This window comes from Typopeltis vanoorti, chromosome 6 (assembly GCF_054136105.1).
Source record: "Typopeltis vanoorti isolate ZY-2024b chromosome 6, IOZ_Tvanoo_1.0, whole genome shotgun sequence".
Lineage (NCBI taxonomy): Eukaryota > Metazoa > Arthropoda > Arachnida > Uropygi > Thelyphonidae > Typopeltis > Typopeltis vanoorti.
In genome coordinates, this window is record NC_143554.1 from 96761985 (window position 1) to 96783103 (window position 21119).

Here is a 21119-nt window from a genome sequence, read left to right on the forward strand (position 1 = left end):
TAATTACATATTAAGTACTGATATTATATGAGTGCTTTCAGTACCACGTTGGGCTGATTAGAACGAAGAAAATATTTCTGCTTGGAAATAGCCACACAGCAAGTCTTTATTTCGTAGGGCAAGAAAACAGATTCACAATTATCGCTTCTCTGCGAATTACAACTCATGAAATGAAGATCGCGGACGCGATCTTGCATTTCATTCAGTATTTACTTTTTTTTTTCCCCCTTTCGTACATATTTCTTCACTGCGCATAGCATCTCGTGTTTCTCAAACTTCACCGAACACCAATGAGTCCGTGCTGTGCTGGCGCTTCAGCTGTGGTAAGACTACTCCTGTGTACGTGTGTCTGTAGGAAGGCGTCTTGGTCAGAGTGGGATGTTATACCACGTGTCCCGAAACGGTCATTTGAGACGATTGGAAAATGTAAGTCACTTTTTTTTAATGTTTTAATTATTTTTTAAAGAATATTTTAACTTACGCTCATGGAGAATAGCACCTACAGTACGGTAAAATCTGTTACTTTTGATTGTACCAACATTAAAAACCAATAGGATTTTAAAATTAAGTGACATCGGCGTTTTGCTTGAAGTTTTAATATAATAGCGAGAGTTTGTATAAAGACAAAACGGATTATCCAAGTGGTATATACATATGCTATTGTTCAAATTAAGCTGCATTTTAATGACAGTAGCTGTAAGCAACATCGACACGTTTCTAAGGACAGAGTAAAGCAATCTTTCAACATCTGCATTTTATTATTATGGCAGGCGCGCCCAGATGTTTTTCATGTCAATGGCTGGTATTCGGCTACTAAAACTGTATAACGAACTATTAAAATTTTAAGCACTATTGTAAAGGAAGCATTTATCATCAACTGTTCATGAGCTAGCTGATGATATCAGAGTTGTTTCAACAGATATCAGGGAAGAAAAAAAAAAAAACATAAACGATTTGTCTCCTCTTCGCTTAATACCATAAGAGTTGGAAAAAAAAAGTTTCATGCATGGTAATTAGTACAACTATGAATTTAGTGAGATCGGATATTCCTTCACTAATCCGAGACGCTTTTTTGGATCTTATTAAAGACCGTCTTCAGCAATTAATTACAAACCCAAGCGAACACTACTTCAGTCTGTATCGAAATTTATGTAAATCGTATGTTCTCCGAATAGAAATATAAAATTTTAAATCAGCAGATGCAGAAAACAGGTTCCATTCTTTGATCAAAGTATAATAGTGCGAGTGAGTACAGGATTACCATTTTTAATCACATCCACTCGAACAAACGTTTGTAAAGGGAAGTTTCTGAGTGTTTGTTTCCATAGAAAATAGAACCACCGTATTTTAAAGTTGCCTCAGTTCAGTATACAGATCTAATATTCTTTTTTGTTGTCGCGTAGCACCAGCAGTCAGGGCACTGCTGGTGTTTACGCGACTGCTAGTGTTTTACGTGCTTGTATAATTTAAACATGTATACAAACGAGTGTAAATGCAGCCTACACATTGCGATTTAAAATATTGCTATTCATTTGGCCGATGATTTTGTAGTTTATTGATTCGCAACGTGTGGCTACTGGGTGTGACCATTTTGCATCCATTTTGTTCGCATCTAGTCTAGTTAGCGGTCTCGTAACCAAAGACGGCCGACATAATGCATACACCGTATTTCGCAATAACAGTACGCGCTTGGCGATCAGCCCAGTGATGGGAGATTTTGTTTCGGTGTTAAAACTTAGTTATACTGCTGGCTACAAGTAAGTGGAAGGCATTCATTTCACAACAGGAAACATCAATGAAAAAAAAAAATTCCATGCAGGTTTTAATTTAATATTCATAATGTAATAAATGACTTCTCAACTTCTCACAATGATAATCAGTGATAGCTCTCACACTTCTTTAATGTATATTAGTGTGAAAGCTACACTGGTTTAATAGTTCTGACCTTACCAAACCCAGGTTACCATGCTTCTGAGTAGGAGATCGGCTCAAATCAAACTTGTTATTCCGGCAAAACAGCAAACCTGCTAGTTGGCACAAGCACTTCAAAAGTGAAGGGGGGGGGGGGGAAATAGACTGTGGATGTAGGACTTGATCACCGCATATATAAACCATTGTCACTGGCTAAGTAGTATAACAAATTTCAATTGTCCACATAATGAAATAATAATTTTCAGTAGTCGCCTTATTTCTTTGCAGTATTGTACATGTGAAGTATTCAATGAAAACATTCAATTTTGAAATAATATCTGCCTGTGTAATCTTCTGGCAACATATCTGATTCCACTAATGTTAGTACACTAAAAAAGAAAATCCATTATATGTTTACACGTGTGACTACGGTCATTGACTAGACAAATTTTTTCTAGGTCTTTTTTGCAGCAGTTCTTGAGATATTTGAGTTTTGAGATAGGCAAATACGACTTTTTCGTTAAAATCCGGTTAATCGGATTTTAATCCTGAAAACCAGTAAAAATCGACCATAGAACTCAGACTGTTTTAGAGCACAATACAAGCTGAGCTTCTGCAATTTATATAGTTATTGGTTATGTTGAAATCATTGAGAGTTCAGGTATAATATCGATATTATAACAGAACTCTCAATAATTTCAGCTCTTCAGATGAAGTGTATAAAATGGTATATATGACACTAGTAGAGAAGTGTAGAACTAATAAATGTGTTCTTTATACTAAAACTTTCGACAATAATACGAGTTGTTTGGAATCACGACAGGTTGGCAGTTGCCTACCATACTTTCTCCAAGATGACTTCAAAATCATCAGCCGCCATATGCTGTGTGTTCAGCTATTGGTGACGACTACGGGTGGAGCCTGACTGTCTACCGATTCTTAGTATCAGTTCGGACTAAGTAGTCCCCCCCCACCCACCCACCTCACTTGGGGATTAAAAAAGGCGTTAAAGGATTTCTTAAATCCACTAATTGTATATCTCTGTTGATATTATTTAAAAATAGTTATAACAAAGCAGGAGCGCGCGCGCGCGCGCACACACACACACACACACACACACACACACACACACACACACACACAGGATAGGAGAAGGTTGAGAGAAACAAAGAGCATGCCTAATCCTGCAGTAATCTGAAAATATGATTAGATTAGTTATTATACAAAGTTTTATATTCCTATTAAATCAGCAAATTTTTCTTATTTGTAATGCGGATAAGATGAATGTCATAAATATAAATGGGATGGCATTATCGTTCCTAATAAGCTAAGGATTACTTCTTAATAATGATTTCAGTTAAGTATTAGTCACCAAAGTGTTCTTAAATCGGTAATGCAATTTGACTTTCTTATTAGTAGCAATACAATAAGCTTCGATATCAGCAATTCATCAGACTTCTGGGTAGTAACACATCTGTATGACGTCACAACAATCTCAAGTGTAAGATGAATGACTGTTATATGAAATCACAAAAAAAAAAAAAAAACGTTTTCCTTGAATTGTGATTACACAATTATAACTTCGAATTAAATCATCATAGAAATGAGAAATCGCGAATGTTTCTTTTCAGTATATATATATATATATTTATTCCGTATGAATTCGGTGATTCATTATCTAACACTGAAGTTCCGCTTATATTTTGTTTTAAATGAAATGGTTTCTCTTATTTCATGGACCAGTAATGTTAGCCATTAAAACGTAACCCGTGAAAGACGCGCATACGTTATACTCACGCGCACACAATTCCATCCCAAGTCATCGCGTTTAGAGGTAAAAGAGACAACTACGAAAAACTGCCATTGTGAAACTAGACTGCGTACGCTTCGTCTCGTCTAGTTTCGCTTCAGTTTCGTAGTCTCGTGCCTGTTCCGTGGCACCACCTATGACAGCTATATTTTAATGACAAAAATATATTATGCATAAATAATATTATGATTTTAAAATTCACTTTAGGAGAGAAAAAATTCTGCTATTTTTGAACTTAAAATTTTATTTCTTTTTTAGTTGGATGTGTCCACAATCCCAATGACAGACTAAAATTAAAAAACTAAAGACATGTCAAAATACTTTAGGTTACGTGTGCCTGCGTGAAATGTAAGATAAAGTATGTAGCGTACCAGCTAATTTGTCCAAACACATTAGCCCGTTACTAGATTGTGAATGGAAATCTGGGAAGCCTACCAGCTATTTTGAGCTTGACGCCCGTATTATTATTATTATTATTATTATATCATTGATGGTGTGTCAAAGATCACAATCTTAATAAGTCTTAATTTGCCCTCTAAGACTGCAGTAGATATTATTTTAAAATGATACTGATGTTTTTAAAATGCAGGGACGATTGCAAAAATTGCAATCGTCCCTGCAGATAAGAAATACAGAAAAGTTTCTGTATTTTTATCTTTTTTTGGAATTTGATATCTTCCTTATAAGTTTAAGTGTTTATTTTTTAAAAAAAAATGAATACCAGATAAACTATAAAATTAAGCATGAATGGGTGAATATATCGAAAAGTCGAATTATTGCAAGTCATTTTCACGTCAGATGTAGCGGAGCTTCTTCGTCAAGAGTCGTTTTATTGCAGAATCCTTCTTCACAGTACACTTTATCTGTTCATCGCAGTCATTCGTATCTTTTATTCTTCAAAAGATTACCTGCTGATAAATGCATTGAGATAAAATGTCTTTGCGATAACAATATTACGATATTACGATCTGCTGACCTACAACTAAAAATAAAATACTATAACAATATAATGCTCATCTTCCACAACTACTCTGGTGCAGACAATTAACAGTGCGTAAAACGTGCGCGCGCGAATGTATGATAGAAAGAGAGAGAGAGATTTTCATTGCTCAAGATAAACATGCATGGACTATTCGTCATCACTCTAATTTGCTAATGGTCAAAATTCAAAATTCAGCAATGAACCAATTCTGCATACCAGCGGTTCGGTTCGGTTCCGATAGACCTTTTGATAATCTTGAAGTTGAACTAGAAACGCATTTGTCCATTATTAGATTATGAATGGAAAGACACGTATCTGCAGAGGTCATTGACTATGAGACTGCTTACACGGTCTACTACGGTTTCTCCTTTTCAATTGTAACTTAACCATGGTTTTTCTTCTTCTTATAACTAGATACTGCTAATTAACCTTTTCACCTTTACGTGATTACCCATTGAGGGCAGATAGTTCCTCTACACAAGGCATGTCAAATATGCGGTCTCACTTGTTAACAGCAAAAAAAGGCCATAGTGGGTAGACGCATTGTTTTAGGATAATACGAACTGTCAGCCATGTGTATCTAGAGAATAATTACAAAGGCCACGTCTTTGAACAGCCACATTTCACATCATATATTTTTTTCTTCTTCTCATTTTTCATTATATACTTAATGTACAACATATAATATACTTAATGTTAATGAAGAAAACGATGTAAAAAAATCTAATGTAGGCAAGTGCTTAAGCTCCCCAAACCTTTTTTTTTTAATTTTTTTTTTTATAGAGGACTGTGCCACGGAATATACATATTATCCAGTTTTCTCTCCCACCTTTTACAAACATTTCTTCAAAACATTGCAAACGATATATAGAATTAACGATTACAAGATTACAAAATACTTAGTTCTAATCGTCAAATCGTAGGGCTTTTACCACCCAACCAATAGAATTTTTAAGAACGAAAAGCTCCCGTGGTAACTGATAATAATAAAGTTATCCAAATGCGTTCTGTCGTGCTATTTATTCTAGATGAAAAAAATAAAATACTAATATTCTAATATTGTGAATGGTTACAGTACAGTAGACAGGACAAAGCATGCAGCCCACGTTCTCGTTCTAGCAGCTGAAAATTGTCAACAATTGCGTTGAATCATGAGATGAGTGGGTTCTATCTGTGTTAGCCGATCCCATACGGCGGTAGCAGGGTTCCGGAAACTCGGGTTTTTCATCCCGTGTATAAGCAAATCGGCCATGCGAACACATGCAATCTACAGACAGAAAAAACACTGTTGTTAGTGGTGATAGGCGGTAGATGGCGTTGATGGTGGGGGTGATAGTAGTAGTGTCAAAGTGTGTGTGTGTAGATGGAGAATTGAATAGCAGGGAAGACGGTGAGATGCGTGTAGCGGAGTAAAGTAGAGTACCCTTGCGAGATGAGTCCTTGGAGGTGTCGTGTAATAATAATAATAATAATAATAATAATATATCAGTTGAGTATATTCACTGGTCTGTTTAATGCAGTATAATCGATATCGCTTTTGAGAGGGACTTGGGGATTTTATTAGGAATGGTTATTGTACAATGCGATCAAGAGCATCTCTTAAGAATTCTATTCGATTTCTATATTCTGATTGATGCTTCGCAATATTTTCTTACTTGTATCGGATTTGCATACTAAATTAAAAGATACTGAATTTAACTTAGGTCCCTGTATTTCCAAGCAGAAAGCCTCTCTAAAAAATTGAAATGATGTGGGACTTAGAGATTAACTATAACCAGGCTAAAGGATCATCAAAAGCAACTGAAGCTGATGTGGTTGTACAGCGAAATCTGAAACTCAAACTGGCTGCATCACATTACTTCTGGTGTATGTATCAGGAGAATAGTGGAATTAGTCACCTAAAACTTCTTCATCCATAGAAGTAGTATAATTTTCTGATATTTATGATACAGGGGAAAATTACAGTATTTAACATCCAAAATAATGCGAGTTTACAAAACATAGCATCCGGTTGATTACTTACGAAAACCTACTGAGAAAACCTTTATTTACTTATCGCTGAAGTTAATCAAAGAATTCTGCCAGCACATTTAGATCGTAATTGAGAGTTTGTCAGTATGCTTGAGAGTGTAGCGACTAATTAGTGTTTCATATTATCTTTTGAAATAGAGATGTACGCTATCAAAAAAAATCGAAGTGAGGTATGAATTTTATTATCTGGTTTTTACTAGATAGATTGTGTCTAACATAGTCCTTGTTGTAAATATAAGAAGAGTAGTATATTTTAGTTAATGCTTTGTAGCATGTACCTTCCTCAAAGTAATAGTTAAAACGGGCAGCTGCCAACTTACGATTTTTGTTTTCAATTTCATTTCTTTGAACTGACCCATTTTCTATAATATCGTATTTCTTTTCTATAGAGAGTATTGAAAATTTAGTAAAGATTTACATTTAGTATTGGCTTTTCTATAAGACTGTACATATCCAAAATGTCATTCAGTTTCGTTATCACTAAGCATGGGCATAAAGTACGTGATAAGCTAAGTACATGATTCCCAGTTCTTTAGAAGATAGACTTTACTTCTAGGCTTGATTTAAAAATGGATAGCAGACAAAATTAATAGATCGACTTCATTCATCTGTAAATAAAATTTTTCTCCGAGAGTTAATGTCAGTGGCATAACAATGGTAACGATTTTGTGAAGGTATATCTAATTAAAGTTTATACAAACTCATACATACCAAACTTAGGCTTATCTCTTCTTCCAAGAATCTTATTCCCACTAAGGAGTTTGACCTACTTCAAAAAATTTCCCGTAGACGATCATAAACAAGCGTTCATATTAATCGTCCATCACGTTATATGTTCAAAAGCAGAATGCTATTAAACGCAACTATTAATTTTCCCCAGAAATCCAATTTAATACATGCGAGCATTTAATGCCACGATATAACAGATTAAGAATAATAATTTTAAGTTTACTCACATCAAGTTAACAAAACTTCCGCCTGCCTGCTTTCACACATTCTTTATTAACATTAAAAGTAATATTTTATTTTAATGTAAATTTTCGTTTTTTCGATTCTGTGAAAAAATAAATAAATAAAACACTGCGTAAATTACTTGTTCTTTGTCGCTTTATAAATGGCGTCACACCAGACAATTAAAACTCAGGTCAGTGCATGGAAAACGGGTCAGTTGCCAATAGCTCCCAACACGGAACTGTGTAAACCTTGTACAGGTACAATCCAGCCATCTCTGACGAAGTCGTTTACACAGCTTGACCAAATAACGAATAGATTCTACGAAACAGGAAACACAACTCTAAAATTTATGAAGTACTCCTTAAATGGTATATTTTTCTCAACATAATATTAATCATGCCCTTGGAATTTTACTGAATTTGGCCAATTCGTAAGCTTAGGGAGTATAAAAATTAAACCAAACCATCAACTAGATTTTCTTTGTAAAAAAAAATATAAGTATAATGCCGATTCTTCCTGATATGGAGAGACAATTTCAGATATTCAGACTGGCTCGCTGAGGGTGAAGGTGTTATAAACATTCGAGAACAGACATTTAGAACTATCTGAAAGGCGAGAAAAACAAACATGACCTACAATATGTAATACCGTTTGCCTCAGCACGAATCACGCAAAGGGAAAATATTCCTTAAGCGAAATATCCCCTCCTGTTCCAAAAGTAAGATCATTCCTAAGTAAAAAAATATAGTAAAAATATTATTCTGAACATTCAAATTTGTGAAAATAGCTGACAAGGTTCTCGTTATTTCTCCAAAGATTCAAATTCCTCTTCATACAATTCTATTGAACAGTAACCTGACACTGAAATATTCCTGAACAAGGCCGTATTTAATTGAATATTTAAGCTATTCATGGTCAAGAACGAGGTTTAAGAAATTTTCCACGCTGTTGATATCGAAGAAAGAAGCTAAGGTTCGCTTAGCCTATTCATATTAATCTAGTGCCAGACGCTAACCCACTCCACACTTGCGGTTCACAGTTAATGCTCTCGTGAGGTGTGTGCCGTGAGCGTCGTTGGCGACCTTCACACAAACTCGTGACCAACTTGACCAAGCAGGGGGCAGCACACTCCAAGAGGCCGGTTAACAACACACACATATACGCTCCCTACTCATGTTGCTCTTGAAGATCGGATTGTAAGAGCAGCTTGGAGACATCGTCCAGCCACCCACGGGAAATATGAAGTCTCAGCTGTTGTTGGAGTGACCGACAAAGTTTTAAAATGAGGGCACACACGAATGAGTATAGCCACACTGGCGTGGACTTTAGATCCAGTCTTTGGTGAGAGCTGGTTTTTGTGTTCGGCCCACCAGACAACGGCACACAGCGGAAAGCTACCTACATTCGCTGTTTGTATCTGCTACTACTGTTCCTTTTGTTCACCATGGGTGACGTTGGAGCATCATTAGAAGACGGCACGTGCGAAAGAAACGTTAGAAATTTTGACAGCAGATGGAAACCGAGGTAGGGTATGCTTTTGCTTCTCTATTGTCACTGTTAGATTTATAAATAAGCACCAATATTAAGGAAATATATTTTTTGAACTTTTTATATCTGAAAAACACGAACTAGAGAATTAGTATGGAATAGCTTGTTACTTTGCATAGCAATTTCATTTTGCTTGTTGCAAATAAATTTTTATCCTAAAAATAATTATTAACTACATTTTTGTCTCAGTATTTAATTAATGAGGTAACTTCCACGTGACTGGGAATTATTTGGCAAAAATAGTGAACAGATCTATGCATATTCAAATAACACAATACTACCGGCCGATACAGCTACTCGGAAGCAAAAGCATGTATCACCTACTCTTTTGCCCTGCGACATTGCCACTTGTACCTGTACTAAAAGAATAACATAGGATAATCTTTGCAAACTGCTTTTATAATTTTGCAGATTTATACGACAGACATTCGCAACTTAACTTTGACTTCAAGTGCTGATCATAAAAGGGCATGTGTTACCAGAAAGTGTCCAAAGGCCAAAAAAATCTAAGTAATACATATCCATCAGTAGACAATAAATGTAATGTACTGCGATTCAAATACACACACACACACACACACACACTGATTTAATAATCAGTGTGTGTGTGTGTGTGTGTGTGTGTGTGTGTGTGTGTGTGTTTGAAATAGATTAAAGGAAACATTTTTTGATAAATAGGGCTTCACAGATTTACTACTTTTTAAAAAAAAAATTACGTTTTTACTTTGATATTTGTTAAGTCTAGAAAACTTGGTTATTTCATAATAGAGCTGCAAGTCTTTTATTTTTATCAATATTCGGAGCAGTTTGGGTGATTTTATTATCATTTTTATTTTATTAATTAGAAACAATTAGACAGGTTAGGCTCTGTGTTTAGGGGAGAGGAAAAGAAAATTATATTTTAATAAAAATAACAAAGGTTTATGATTAAATTATTGAGATTCCGTAACCCACCTCATCCTAAAACAATATTTTGATTTTAAAAAGATCATTATCCTGAAGGTATAGATTTTGCATCTTTATCTAGAACTAAAAACATCGGATAGTTGAAGTTTGTGTGTATGAGAGAGAGAGAGAGAGAGAGAGAGAGAGAGAGAGAGTATAACTGATAATATGTAATAATATGGATATATAAGGAGCAGCATAAGTCACTTTGTTGCGAAAAAATGAAATTGCTTGGTAACGAATAATACTTATTAACTATTATACTACCGTTCAAAGTATTGGAGATGATATCGAATGGCGGTTGTATTTTTGAATCACTGAAGGGAATATAATGCAATGTCACCAAACCAGTGCAGCTAAGTATAAAAAATCCACTAATAATTGTTCTGGGTAAAACTACTTATGCCACACCCAGACCAGGACCAGGTTGACTGATGGAAATGGGGCCTTTTTGGGGAGTGAGATATCGCTCCTAGAAGCTAATTCTCCCCCCCCCTCCCCGCAGTCTTGAAATTCAATCGGATTAAATATTTTAAAAATTGATTAACTTTCACCTCAATTTCAAGAGTTTTATAAATCTGACACTGGATTTGTTCTAGATAGTAAAGGTCCCAAATCATTCTATTATCGGATAACTAATAATGAAGGATAAGATTCTGTTTTGCGTAATTTATCTGAGGCGCATTCTTGAAAATGAGTTGGGGGGGTAATTTATGATTTGAATCTCGAACGGGTTTTTAAATGCAAGGGAAAGCCACATTTTTTCTTTTATTAGTGACATCGGTAAGAATTTTTTCGAGTTCAACAGTATAATATTTCTCCAATATTCATTTGAAAATATTTATTTATCCGATGCATATTTCAAGAGAGAGAATGGTCACGATTACCATACTGTAAAACTCAGCATTGTGACATTCTCAGATACAAACTTTTGAAAATTCCGGCACCACGTCCAGACTGGTTGGGTTAAGGTAAACGGATAAGGTTATCGATATGTTTTATTTCTTTCGGATTACGAAAATAAAAACATAATTTGTCTAACACCGCTGTTTATGAATGGCACGATCTTTACAAAACAATATTTTTTATTATATCCTCCGATGACTAGCATTGCTAGATGTTCAATTCCTGAAACCAAGACACTCACTTACTCATACTTAAAGTCATGCATTGTATGATGTCATCAATAGACAAAGTAAGAAAATGTGCAATCTTTACTGACGTATGCAGGATTTTTAATTTTATTTATTTATTGAGGGGAAGAGGAACACTTGCTTTCTGAAGATGGAGTGTAAATAATCAGCGGAGATTCCAAAAAAAAGTTTTATTTCTAGTCTTTCACGACCGTGAAATTTAAGTAGCATTACTCTCCCCACTCCCATTTTTGGGGCGTTATCGAAATCGATAAATAACTTTTCTTATACATTTTTATCTCTGTTTTCGAATATTTTCAATTGTGTGTGTATATATGTGCTCGCGTTTTTTCAGCAATTGATATCCACTTGAACTTCGTTTAATATTCTCAAAATCCTTTTTACCTTTCTTGAGAAAATAAAACGTGCTTGTATTTTATGAAAATCTTAAATGATTGTTTCATCATGTTTGGTAATAAAAAACAAGACAATTGAGTGACGGAAAAAATGACATAAATATTGATATCCTACAAAAACAATCAAAAGATGTTTTGTTAAGATGGGTATACCTTGTAGAGAAAAACTTAATTTCAAACTGATTTTCAAAAAAACGGAAATTCGGACGTACTGAAAGGTTCTCTGGCAGTCTTGACTCCTCACTGATAAAGGAATAGGCCTACTGTGTGTTCCCGCTCTACTTATGCTTCTTACCATTAGCTGTATGTTCTTGTTAATACTTCTTCAATTTGATTACTCTTTGGATACCTCGTGCATGTTATCACTCGTGTTTTTTTATTATTATTTTCTATTAATCTGTAATTTTTCGAGGGGAGAAGTTCATGCATATTCTATCATTTTACAATTTTGTGTTTCAATCCCGAACAATTCATGTTATGTGTATAGAGACTTCACTATTAAATTTCAAGGAGGAAATGTTAACCTCTCTGCTCTTAAAATTTAGTTTAGCTATAAGTTAATGGAACACTACAATATATGAGTACCTCATATACAGTACACTGTACAATCTGAGACCTTCCAACTGAGAAAAATGCCATTCACAGTTAATTTAACAGAAATCACATTTAATGTGATTTCTGTTAAATTTTCCAGCTCCGACTTTGCAAGTATTACTTGCAAAGTCGGAGCTGGTGTAATTATTAGCCTGTTCAAATCTCAGAGATTTTTAAGACTAAAAACCGTAGGATTAAAACAGATTTTGTTTATTGATGGTATGAAGCCCCAGGAAATGTAGAATTCAGATGATAAGTATTGAATGTGATGTAAGATATAATTATTTCACACTCTCATCAGGAAACATTAGTCCATCTAGGGTAACGACCAACCTCAACATCATTTAACGCCTTTGTTGAGCGGCAGAGTTAATATCCATCAGATCTGGGTGATCTAATTTGCCAGAAACTCAATCCGAAGATTGCGTATTCTACATTCTAAGTCTGAAATCTTCTAATGAGGGAAAGAGTGATCGAAATTAAAATATTCTTGTTTAAGGATTTGTGGAGCGCCATCCAGTGATCCAAATGCTGCGAAACTTTGAAGGAATGCATTATGCGTCATGCAGAAGCGATATCTGAGGAAAAAAAGTTCCAAAATTCACCAACAGGGACGTTATAAGCACCAAAATGCATGGAATTTGCATATCACAAATTTGTAGGCGCAAGGAGGGTTTAAAAAGATGGACACGGGATCTTCCCCTTCATTCTGGTTGTTAATACCGTCCATAGTGATGGCACTAATCTTGTACCAACCGTGCTTTGTACTTGAAGCTATACTACCTAAACAAATGCAATGCTGTTGCTGCACTCCGCAAATTTTGTCGCCTGAATAAATGCCATTCTGCGACAAATGATTAGTCGTTTTGAAGAAACGGTATCCTTGGGAGTTAGACCTGGCAGAGATCGCAAACTAATCAGTTTACAACAAGTGAATGAAGTTGCTATTGCCGTTGTGGCATAGACAGGCACACCCATCTGTCTACTGCCGTTGTGGTATAGCCAGATGGATGTGCCTTATACAACTGTCTCGAAAATTCTATGGAAGATTTTACATTTCTATCCAATTAAAATAACCGTGACATAGGAGTTGCACCCACCGAATTTTGAAGTCGACTGACATTCACTTTAACATTCTTTGTTTGAGTGGAGTTGGACGCTGTAGCCGTGGATGATTCTGTGGGGAGATGATACTCGCTTTCACCTGAACGGAGCTGTGCATACCCACAATTGTTGGATATGGCCTACGCAAAACTCGCATGCAATCCAACAAATTCTTTTGCATTCACCGAAAGTTATTGTCTGGTGCAGTTTTACAGTTTCCCTTAACATTGGGCCATTCTTCTTTGAGGACATTCGCCAGTCGGGCAGTTACTTCCCGAAAGGTATCGCGATATGATAAATAGTTTTGTTGTGCCACAGCTACAGCAGCGCCTATGCATGGATTTAGTCATTTTCATGCAGGATGGGGGGGGGGGGGGGTCCTTTCACATATCAGTCGATCCGTACAGGAGGTTTTTTCAGAACATTTCATGGAAGCCAGAGTGATCAGCCGTGTCTTTCCCAATGCATGGCCATCTGATTTGATCCTTGTGATTATTTATGCTTGAGTCGCTTTCCTCCTTCTTACACAGAAAAGTGACTAAATTACATTCGGTATATCATACAACAGTCCTGGTGGTGAATTTCAGAACTACATTTTTAGCATTTGGATCACTGAGTGACGCTCCACTCCACTCCACAAGGCTTTAAACAATGATATTTTAATTTTGATCACCCTATATATATATATATATATATATATACAGGGTGTTCGGGATAAATTTGACATATTTATAATTAATTATATTTTTCCGTAAGTTACATGTATTAACACACACTTCTCTTCATTTAAAAGTTTGGACCCTTCTTCATTCACATACAAGATGTCAGAAAGGATGGATAGCTGGAACCCACCTGAATCATGGAAGAGAATAACTTGTATCATGATGATTCGTGCCCGCCATCAAAATAAGGATATTACGACTGCTGCCCAATGCTCCCTGAATACAGTAAAAACAATCAGGCATGAACTAGAGACTTGCAATGGTGACTACGAGGATGTAGCAAGAAGAAAGATCCCTAGCAGACGATCTGATTGCGTTCGTACAGCAGAATTCCTCGCAAATCTGCAGGAACAGGTGTTGAAGAACCCTGGCATTGGAATTCGGGCTTTGTTCGTGGAGTTGCTAACTGTAGTCAAGCCCTGGATAACAAGGGTAGCCAATGGTAGGCCGTATGTATGGCAGCAGGATTCGGCCCCTTGCCACACCTCTGGGAAAAGTCAAAAATGGTTGTCTGAAAATTTCTACGACTTCACCAGTCCAAATGTTTGGCCTCCAAACTCCCCAGACCTTAACCCCATGGATTATTTTGTATGGGGCGCAGTTGAAAAAGACACCAATCGCACTTCCAGTAATACAAAAGCCCAGTTAATGGATAAAATTAAAACAGTTTTTGCGGCCCTTCCCAGGGAGACTGTAGCATCAGCTTGTTCGAGGTTCCGAAGCAGAATTGAAGCTGTGATCGATGCTAATGGTGGTTATTTTGAGTAAATCTTGTTGATAGTATTGTAATTAACTCTGCCTGTAATGTTTTTTTGTCAATTCATTAAATTTAATAGATACAAAGATGATTTTCTTTTTCCTTACGAAACTGTCAAATTTATCCCGAACACCCTGTATGTATATATATATATATATATATATGATGGCGATGATGAACTGCTATTTTTCGACCCACTACAGGGATGAAGAAGGCCTTTCCCATTGAGGGAGGTTTTGGGTATACCACTCCCATGATGAAATTAGGGTTACCAAGTAATTTTATAAACGTAGTTATTTAAAAAAAAAAAAACTTACACACACACACACACACACACATATATATATATATATATATATATATATATATATATATATATATATATATATATATATATATATATATATATATATATATATATATATATATATATATATATATGTAAATATATGTATATGTAAATATATATATGTATGTATATATATGTAAATATATATATGTGTGTGTGTGTATATATATATATATATATATATTGAGTGACGTTGGGTGACTGAGTGTGTGTATATGTGTGTGTGTGTGTGTGTATATATGTATATATATATATATATATATATATATATGTATATGTAAATATATATATGTGTGTGTATATATATATATATATATATTGAGTGACGTTGGGTGACTGAGTGTGTGTGTGTGTGTGTGTGTGTGTGTGTGTGTGTGTGTGTGTATATATATGTATATGTAAATATATATATATGTATGCATATGTAAATATGTATATGTATATATATATATATGTATATGTATATATATACATATATATATACATATATATATGTACAGGGTGTTCGGGATAAATTTGACATATTTATAATTAATTATATTTTTCCGTAAGTTACATGTATTAACACACACTTCTCTTCATTTAAAAGTTTGGACCCTTCTTCATTCACATACAAGATGTCAGAAAGGATGGATAGCTGGAACCCACCTGAATCATGGAAGAGAATAACTTGTACCATGATGATTCGTGCCCGCCATCAAAATAAGGATATTACGACTGCTGCCCAATGCTCCCTGAATACAGTAAAAACAATCAGGCATGAACTAGAGACTTGCAATGGTGACTACGAGGATGTAGCAAGAAGAAAGATCCCTAGCAGACGATCTGATTGCGTTCGTACAGCAGAATTCCTCGCAAATCTGCAGGAACAGGTGTTGAAGAACCCTGGCATTGGAATTCGGGCTTTGTTCGTGGAGTTGCTAACTGTAGTCAAGCCCTGGATAACAAGGGTAGCCAATGGTAGGCCGTATGTATGGCAGCAGGATTCGGCCCCTTGCCACACCTCTGGGAAAAGTCAAAAATGGTTGTCTGAAAATTTCTACGACTTCACCAGTCCAAATGTTTGGCCTCCAAACTCCCCAGACCTTAACCCCATGGATTATTTTGTATGGGGCGCAGTTGAAAAAGACACCAATCGCACTTCCAGTAATACAAAAGCCCAGTTAATGGATAAAATTAAAACAGTTTTTGCGGCCCTTCCCAGGGAGACTGTAGCATCAGCTTGTTCGAGGTTCCGAAGCAGAATTGAAGCTGTGATCGATGCTAATGGTGGTTATTTTGAGTAAATCTTGTTGATAGTATTGTAATTAACTCTGCCTGTAATGTTTTTTTGTCAATTCATTAAATTTAATAGATGCAAAGAAGATTTTCTTTTTCTTTACGAAACTGTCAAATTTATCCCGAACACCCTGTATATATATATGTATATGTATATATATATGTATATGTATATATATGTAAATATATATATATATATATATATATATATATATATATATATATATATATATATATATATATATAAATAAGATTTTTTACCTTGGGAGTAATGTATATTAGGGTTACCAAATAATTTTATAAACTTGGTTATTTTACTCCTAATCCGAAGTAAGCAAACAGTTAAGTTTGCGCTTGAACGTAGTTCAAGTCTAAAGGTGGTGCAACACCAGGGAAACTCATTGTAAAGGTGGTTTCAGGCGCAAACTTAACTGTTTGCTTACTTGGGATTAGGAGTAAAATAAACAAGTTTATAAAATTACTTGGTAACCCTAATATATATATATATATATATATATATATATTAAAGATACCAAGCTATTTTAAACCTGGTTTTACTCCATTTCCCAAGTAAGCAAACTTGACTTGTTTGTCTGTTTGCTTACTTGGGAAATGGAGTAAAACCAGGTTTAAAATAGCTTGGTATCTTTAACATTTAATATACCCAAGGTAAAATACTTTCTACACACACACACACACACACACACACACACACACACAACCACACACACAGTGATGTATATACTCAGTGATTCAAATGCTAAAAAAAGTAGTTCTAAAATTCACCACCAGGACTGTTGTATGATATACCGAATGTAGTTTAGTCAATTTTCTGTGTGTAAGAAGGAGAAAAGCGACACAACCATAAATAATAAATTTTTATTCACTTCCATCATGCATTCATGGGCTGTACTGTTCAATGTGCTGCTCTTCCTAGTATGCCACAAACTGCATCCTTTGCACAGTGTGTTCAACGAACAGAACGCAGTTGGTAGGGACTGATGTTACGCACATGCTGCATTATGCTGTCTCTCAGCGCTGCAAGTTATCAGCATGATCCCGATAAACTGTTTTTGAGAAATCTCCAGAGCGAGAGTCACAGGGGTCAAATCAGGTGAACGAGGTGGCCATACATTGGGAAAAGCACGACTGATCACTCTGGCTTCCATGAAATGTTCTCAAAGAATCTCCTGTACGAATCGACTGAAATGTGTGAAAGGACTAGCCCCCCCCCCCTATCCCTCATGAAAATGACTAAATCCATGCATAGGCGCTGCTGTGAGAGAGGATGATCAATACAATTCTTCTCGGCGTTGGGTTGTTTAGAAATATTGTCTTGCCTAAGCAAATAAGAAAATGGATTCAGCCCGTGTCTTATGTCTGTTAATTGCATGTCTTTTCCTACAGGTTTCTTTGCCTTATGGAATGAAAAACTGAGTTTCCGGGAGGGGAAAAAAACTCTTCTTATGAGACCGGCTAACTCATCTTAAGTTGAAAAGCTCATATAACGGTTCTGAGCATATTCGACAGATTCAAAGCATGTCTATCCAGCCAAAGGCCATCGTAGTTACCGACTGAGTTGCGTAAGAGGAGATTTCTATAATTTTTGTCTCTCTCATTATTATTGAACATTTCTCTGTGTCTCATGGAAACTTTTGGTCAACAAACTGATCTAAATGAACAGCGCCTATTTATCAATTCCTAGTAACTAAGTTTGAAAGATTTTGCTCCGTAATTGAAATATAAAACAAAACTCCCTTCGTTCTAATAACGTGAATATGCCTTAGGAAAACATCGTACGACTTATCCATTTTGCGAAACATAGCCGATATATTATAAATATTAATAACATATTAGCGGAGACTTGAAAGTAACTTTCGCTTACTTGAAAGTTACTTGAAAGTAACTTCCTTAGTTTACACGAAACACTGTTTGTGAATGAGATAACCATACACGAGAAAGTCATTATTAAAAGATACAATGGCCACTTCGGCAAACATTAATTACAGAATTCCCCCCCCCCTCTCATACAAAATTAAAATAGAAATAATTTTCTTGCTACCAACTGCATATTTTTTCACACTCACTTGCACGAACGATTAAAAACTTACAGAACATTAATGTCAAGGATAAGCTATAAGTTGCAGCAACCGGAATCCTGTTCTCTATCAAATATGAACTTACTCAGGCCTAAAATAAACAAGGTGGCGGTTTCATGCCAGAAATAAAACAATCCATTACCTAAGTATGGACACTCAAGTAAGTACTTCGCATTGGAGAGTATTCAAAGCAGTGGCCACAAATGGTGCCTCGACTTGAACGAAGAAATTACGAGTTACTTCTTAGGAACTTTTCCATCCATCCATTTCGTCCAGAAAATGTTGTCCCCTAATTAGGGGTTTTAGGCAATTTAATGCATCCTTCTTGCCATTCCTCTAGGAGTAAGTATTTTTATGTCTGTAGAACTGTGTGTTCTACAGATATAAAATGCTAGGTACATAATGCAAGGTAGTCGAGCTCGTAAGGAGGTGGCAGGATTATTTCATTTTCACAAAACCGCTAAACAGCCCACAAGAACACGCAAGTATTAGACACATCGGACATGTAACACTGGATTCACAGCTTTAAATACTTCGACTATAAATCTAACCAAGCAATGAAATTGTAGTAATGCATGCTAAAAATTATCCCGTGGTGAAAATACGATGAAAGTTAATTGTGTGTGCATTTTATAACCAATCCATTCAAATTATCTATAGAAAGAAAAGAAACATTCCGAGACCAAACGGTTATCAAAAATAAAAATGCACATCCAAAAGTTACAAAACAGTCTTTAAAAAATAGAACAAAGATAAAAAAAAATTGCCTTTGTTCTAACTATTGATTGTTTATGTTTAAAATATTGCTATATTTGCCAGCTAGGATCCTGGTGGTATCAATTTCCGCATAAAAAAAAAAAAAAAAAAAAAAACTGTACCTCATAACAGAAAGTCCGAAGTGTTTTTAGCCTTAGTTCGAAGAGTTCTACTAGGTGGCGGTCGTGGTGGGATACATTCTTCAATAAAAATATAGTATCTAACTGGTTAGAGGTCACTGCAATTCTTTTATTCCGTGGGCTCGGTTGTGAAGCATTCCTTTTACAATTTCTATTTGCGCTGTTGCCTAATTTCGAATAGAATCAGTTCGGATGTAGGCGTGATCATCCGGTGAAATGGTTGGATGCACCTAATATTCTGTAGCACTCATCCGGTAGGAGTGCTACTGTAGAAGGATATATCGTAAAAAAAAGAAGCACGATGGCTACTAATTACGACATATGTCGCTAATTTGTATGAAAGTAGGAACACAAATGCTTTAAAGGATTTCGGGTGGTATTAATGATATTTCATTCACTGCCATCTGCCCATTTGAAGCAATCTGTTTTGTGCGTGCATCGTTCTAAAAATTATACCCTATTGGTATTAAAATCAAAAATCAACAATTTCTCAATTTTTTAATTGTTGGTTACCTAATCTTGGGAAGAATAACGCTGTAATGAAGTATTCGATTTGCATATACCTTAACCTCAAAACCTTGATCTCAATTTCATTAGTAAGTAGGTTAGAGTGTTAGAACACTTGAAAATGATCTGATGTTTTTAATTATTAAAATTAATCACTTGTAATAACTAAAGAACCCAAAAAGTTGAAATCATACCAGTGACAGCAAAAGATCCTTTTACTAACTAGATCGCCGGTATTGTCTCATTATTCATTGACATAAATAGGAGTGCAACGATTTTTTACATTTCCCACCCACCTTATTATTTTGAATTCTTTATTTTATGCTTAGGTTTTATATATCAGTTTCTCTCTACTTGCGCTCTCCGCGTGACGTCATTGTATTCTGAAGGGCGTCTGTATTTGAACGCAACAGACAGGCTGGCCTTGCATCGATAGTAATGGATTGTATTTCGTAAGCTGGTGTCAAACCCTTAATTCATCTTGCTTCGGTTACAATCAACTGAGGTATATTAATTCCAGTTTAGGAGAATTCCAGAGGGCATATGGTAAATCATGAAAAACAACAGAAAATGTCGATGTTTTAAAAAATAAAAATAAATTTGAAAAAAGCTATAAAATCATTCATACATAATATGATACGGTGACAATATTACCACCATATCAGATAATTTACATCTTTACGTGTTTCTGGATGTCTACGTAGAAAATTCCTGTGGCGAGGACTTACTTTTCAGCATTTTCGCCAGTAATAACTAGACATATTAATAATGATTGCATAAATCCAATAAATTGCACAAATAAATCCGCGATAAGTCCTTGAACTCTTTGGAAGTGTCACACAATAATAATAATAATAACTTCAAATTTTGAAATTCACTCTTTTCAGCAATTAGTTAAGGTAAAAGAATCAAAGTTCCCTATAGTTCAAATCACTTAACTACGGGAATTGAAAAAATAAATAAATAAAGTTTACCACGCATTGAACTTACCTCAATAAAGCGATGATACTTGTTAATATGGAATTTTACATGATCTAGGGACACTTCTGTGGGTCAAAAGTAATAGTGAGATATAATACTATC

The 21119-nt window shown here is 35.3% G+C and overlaps 1 protein-coding gene across 2 annotated transcripts in view; it reads left to right on the forward strand.

Moving 5' to 3' along the window:
• Nucleotides 1–329: 329 nt before the first annotated feature.
• The window catches only part of LOC150105729 (proton channel OtopLc-like), a 94251-nt gene continuing 73461 nt past the window's right edge, over nucleotides 330–21119 (forward strand). Inside the window, exon 1 of one of the 2 annotated variants that reach the window (XM_090394325.1) lies at nucleotides 330–426. In XM_090394325.1, coding sequence (XP_090250451.1) covers nucleotides 425–426 — 2 coding nt within the window. In that variant the 5' untranslated portion in view covers nucleotides 330–424. Of the gene's footprint in view, nucleotides 427–9081; nucleotides 9213–21119 lie in introns of those variants that run through there. The other variant, XM_090394324.1, reaches the window with a different exon arrangement.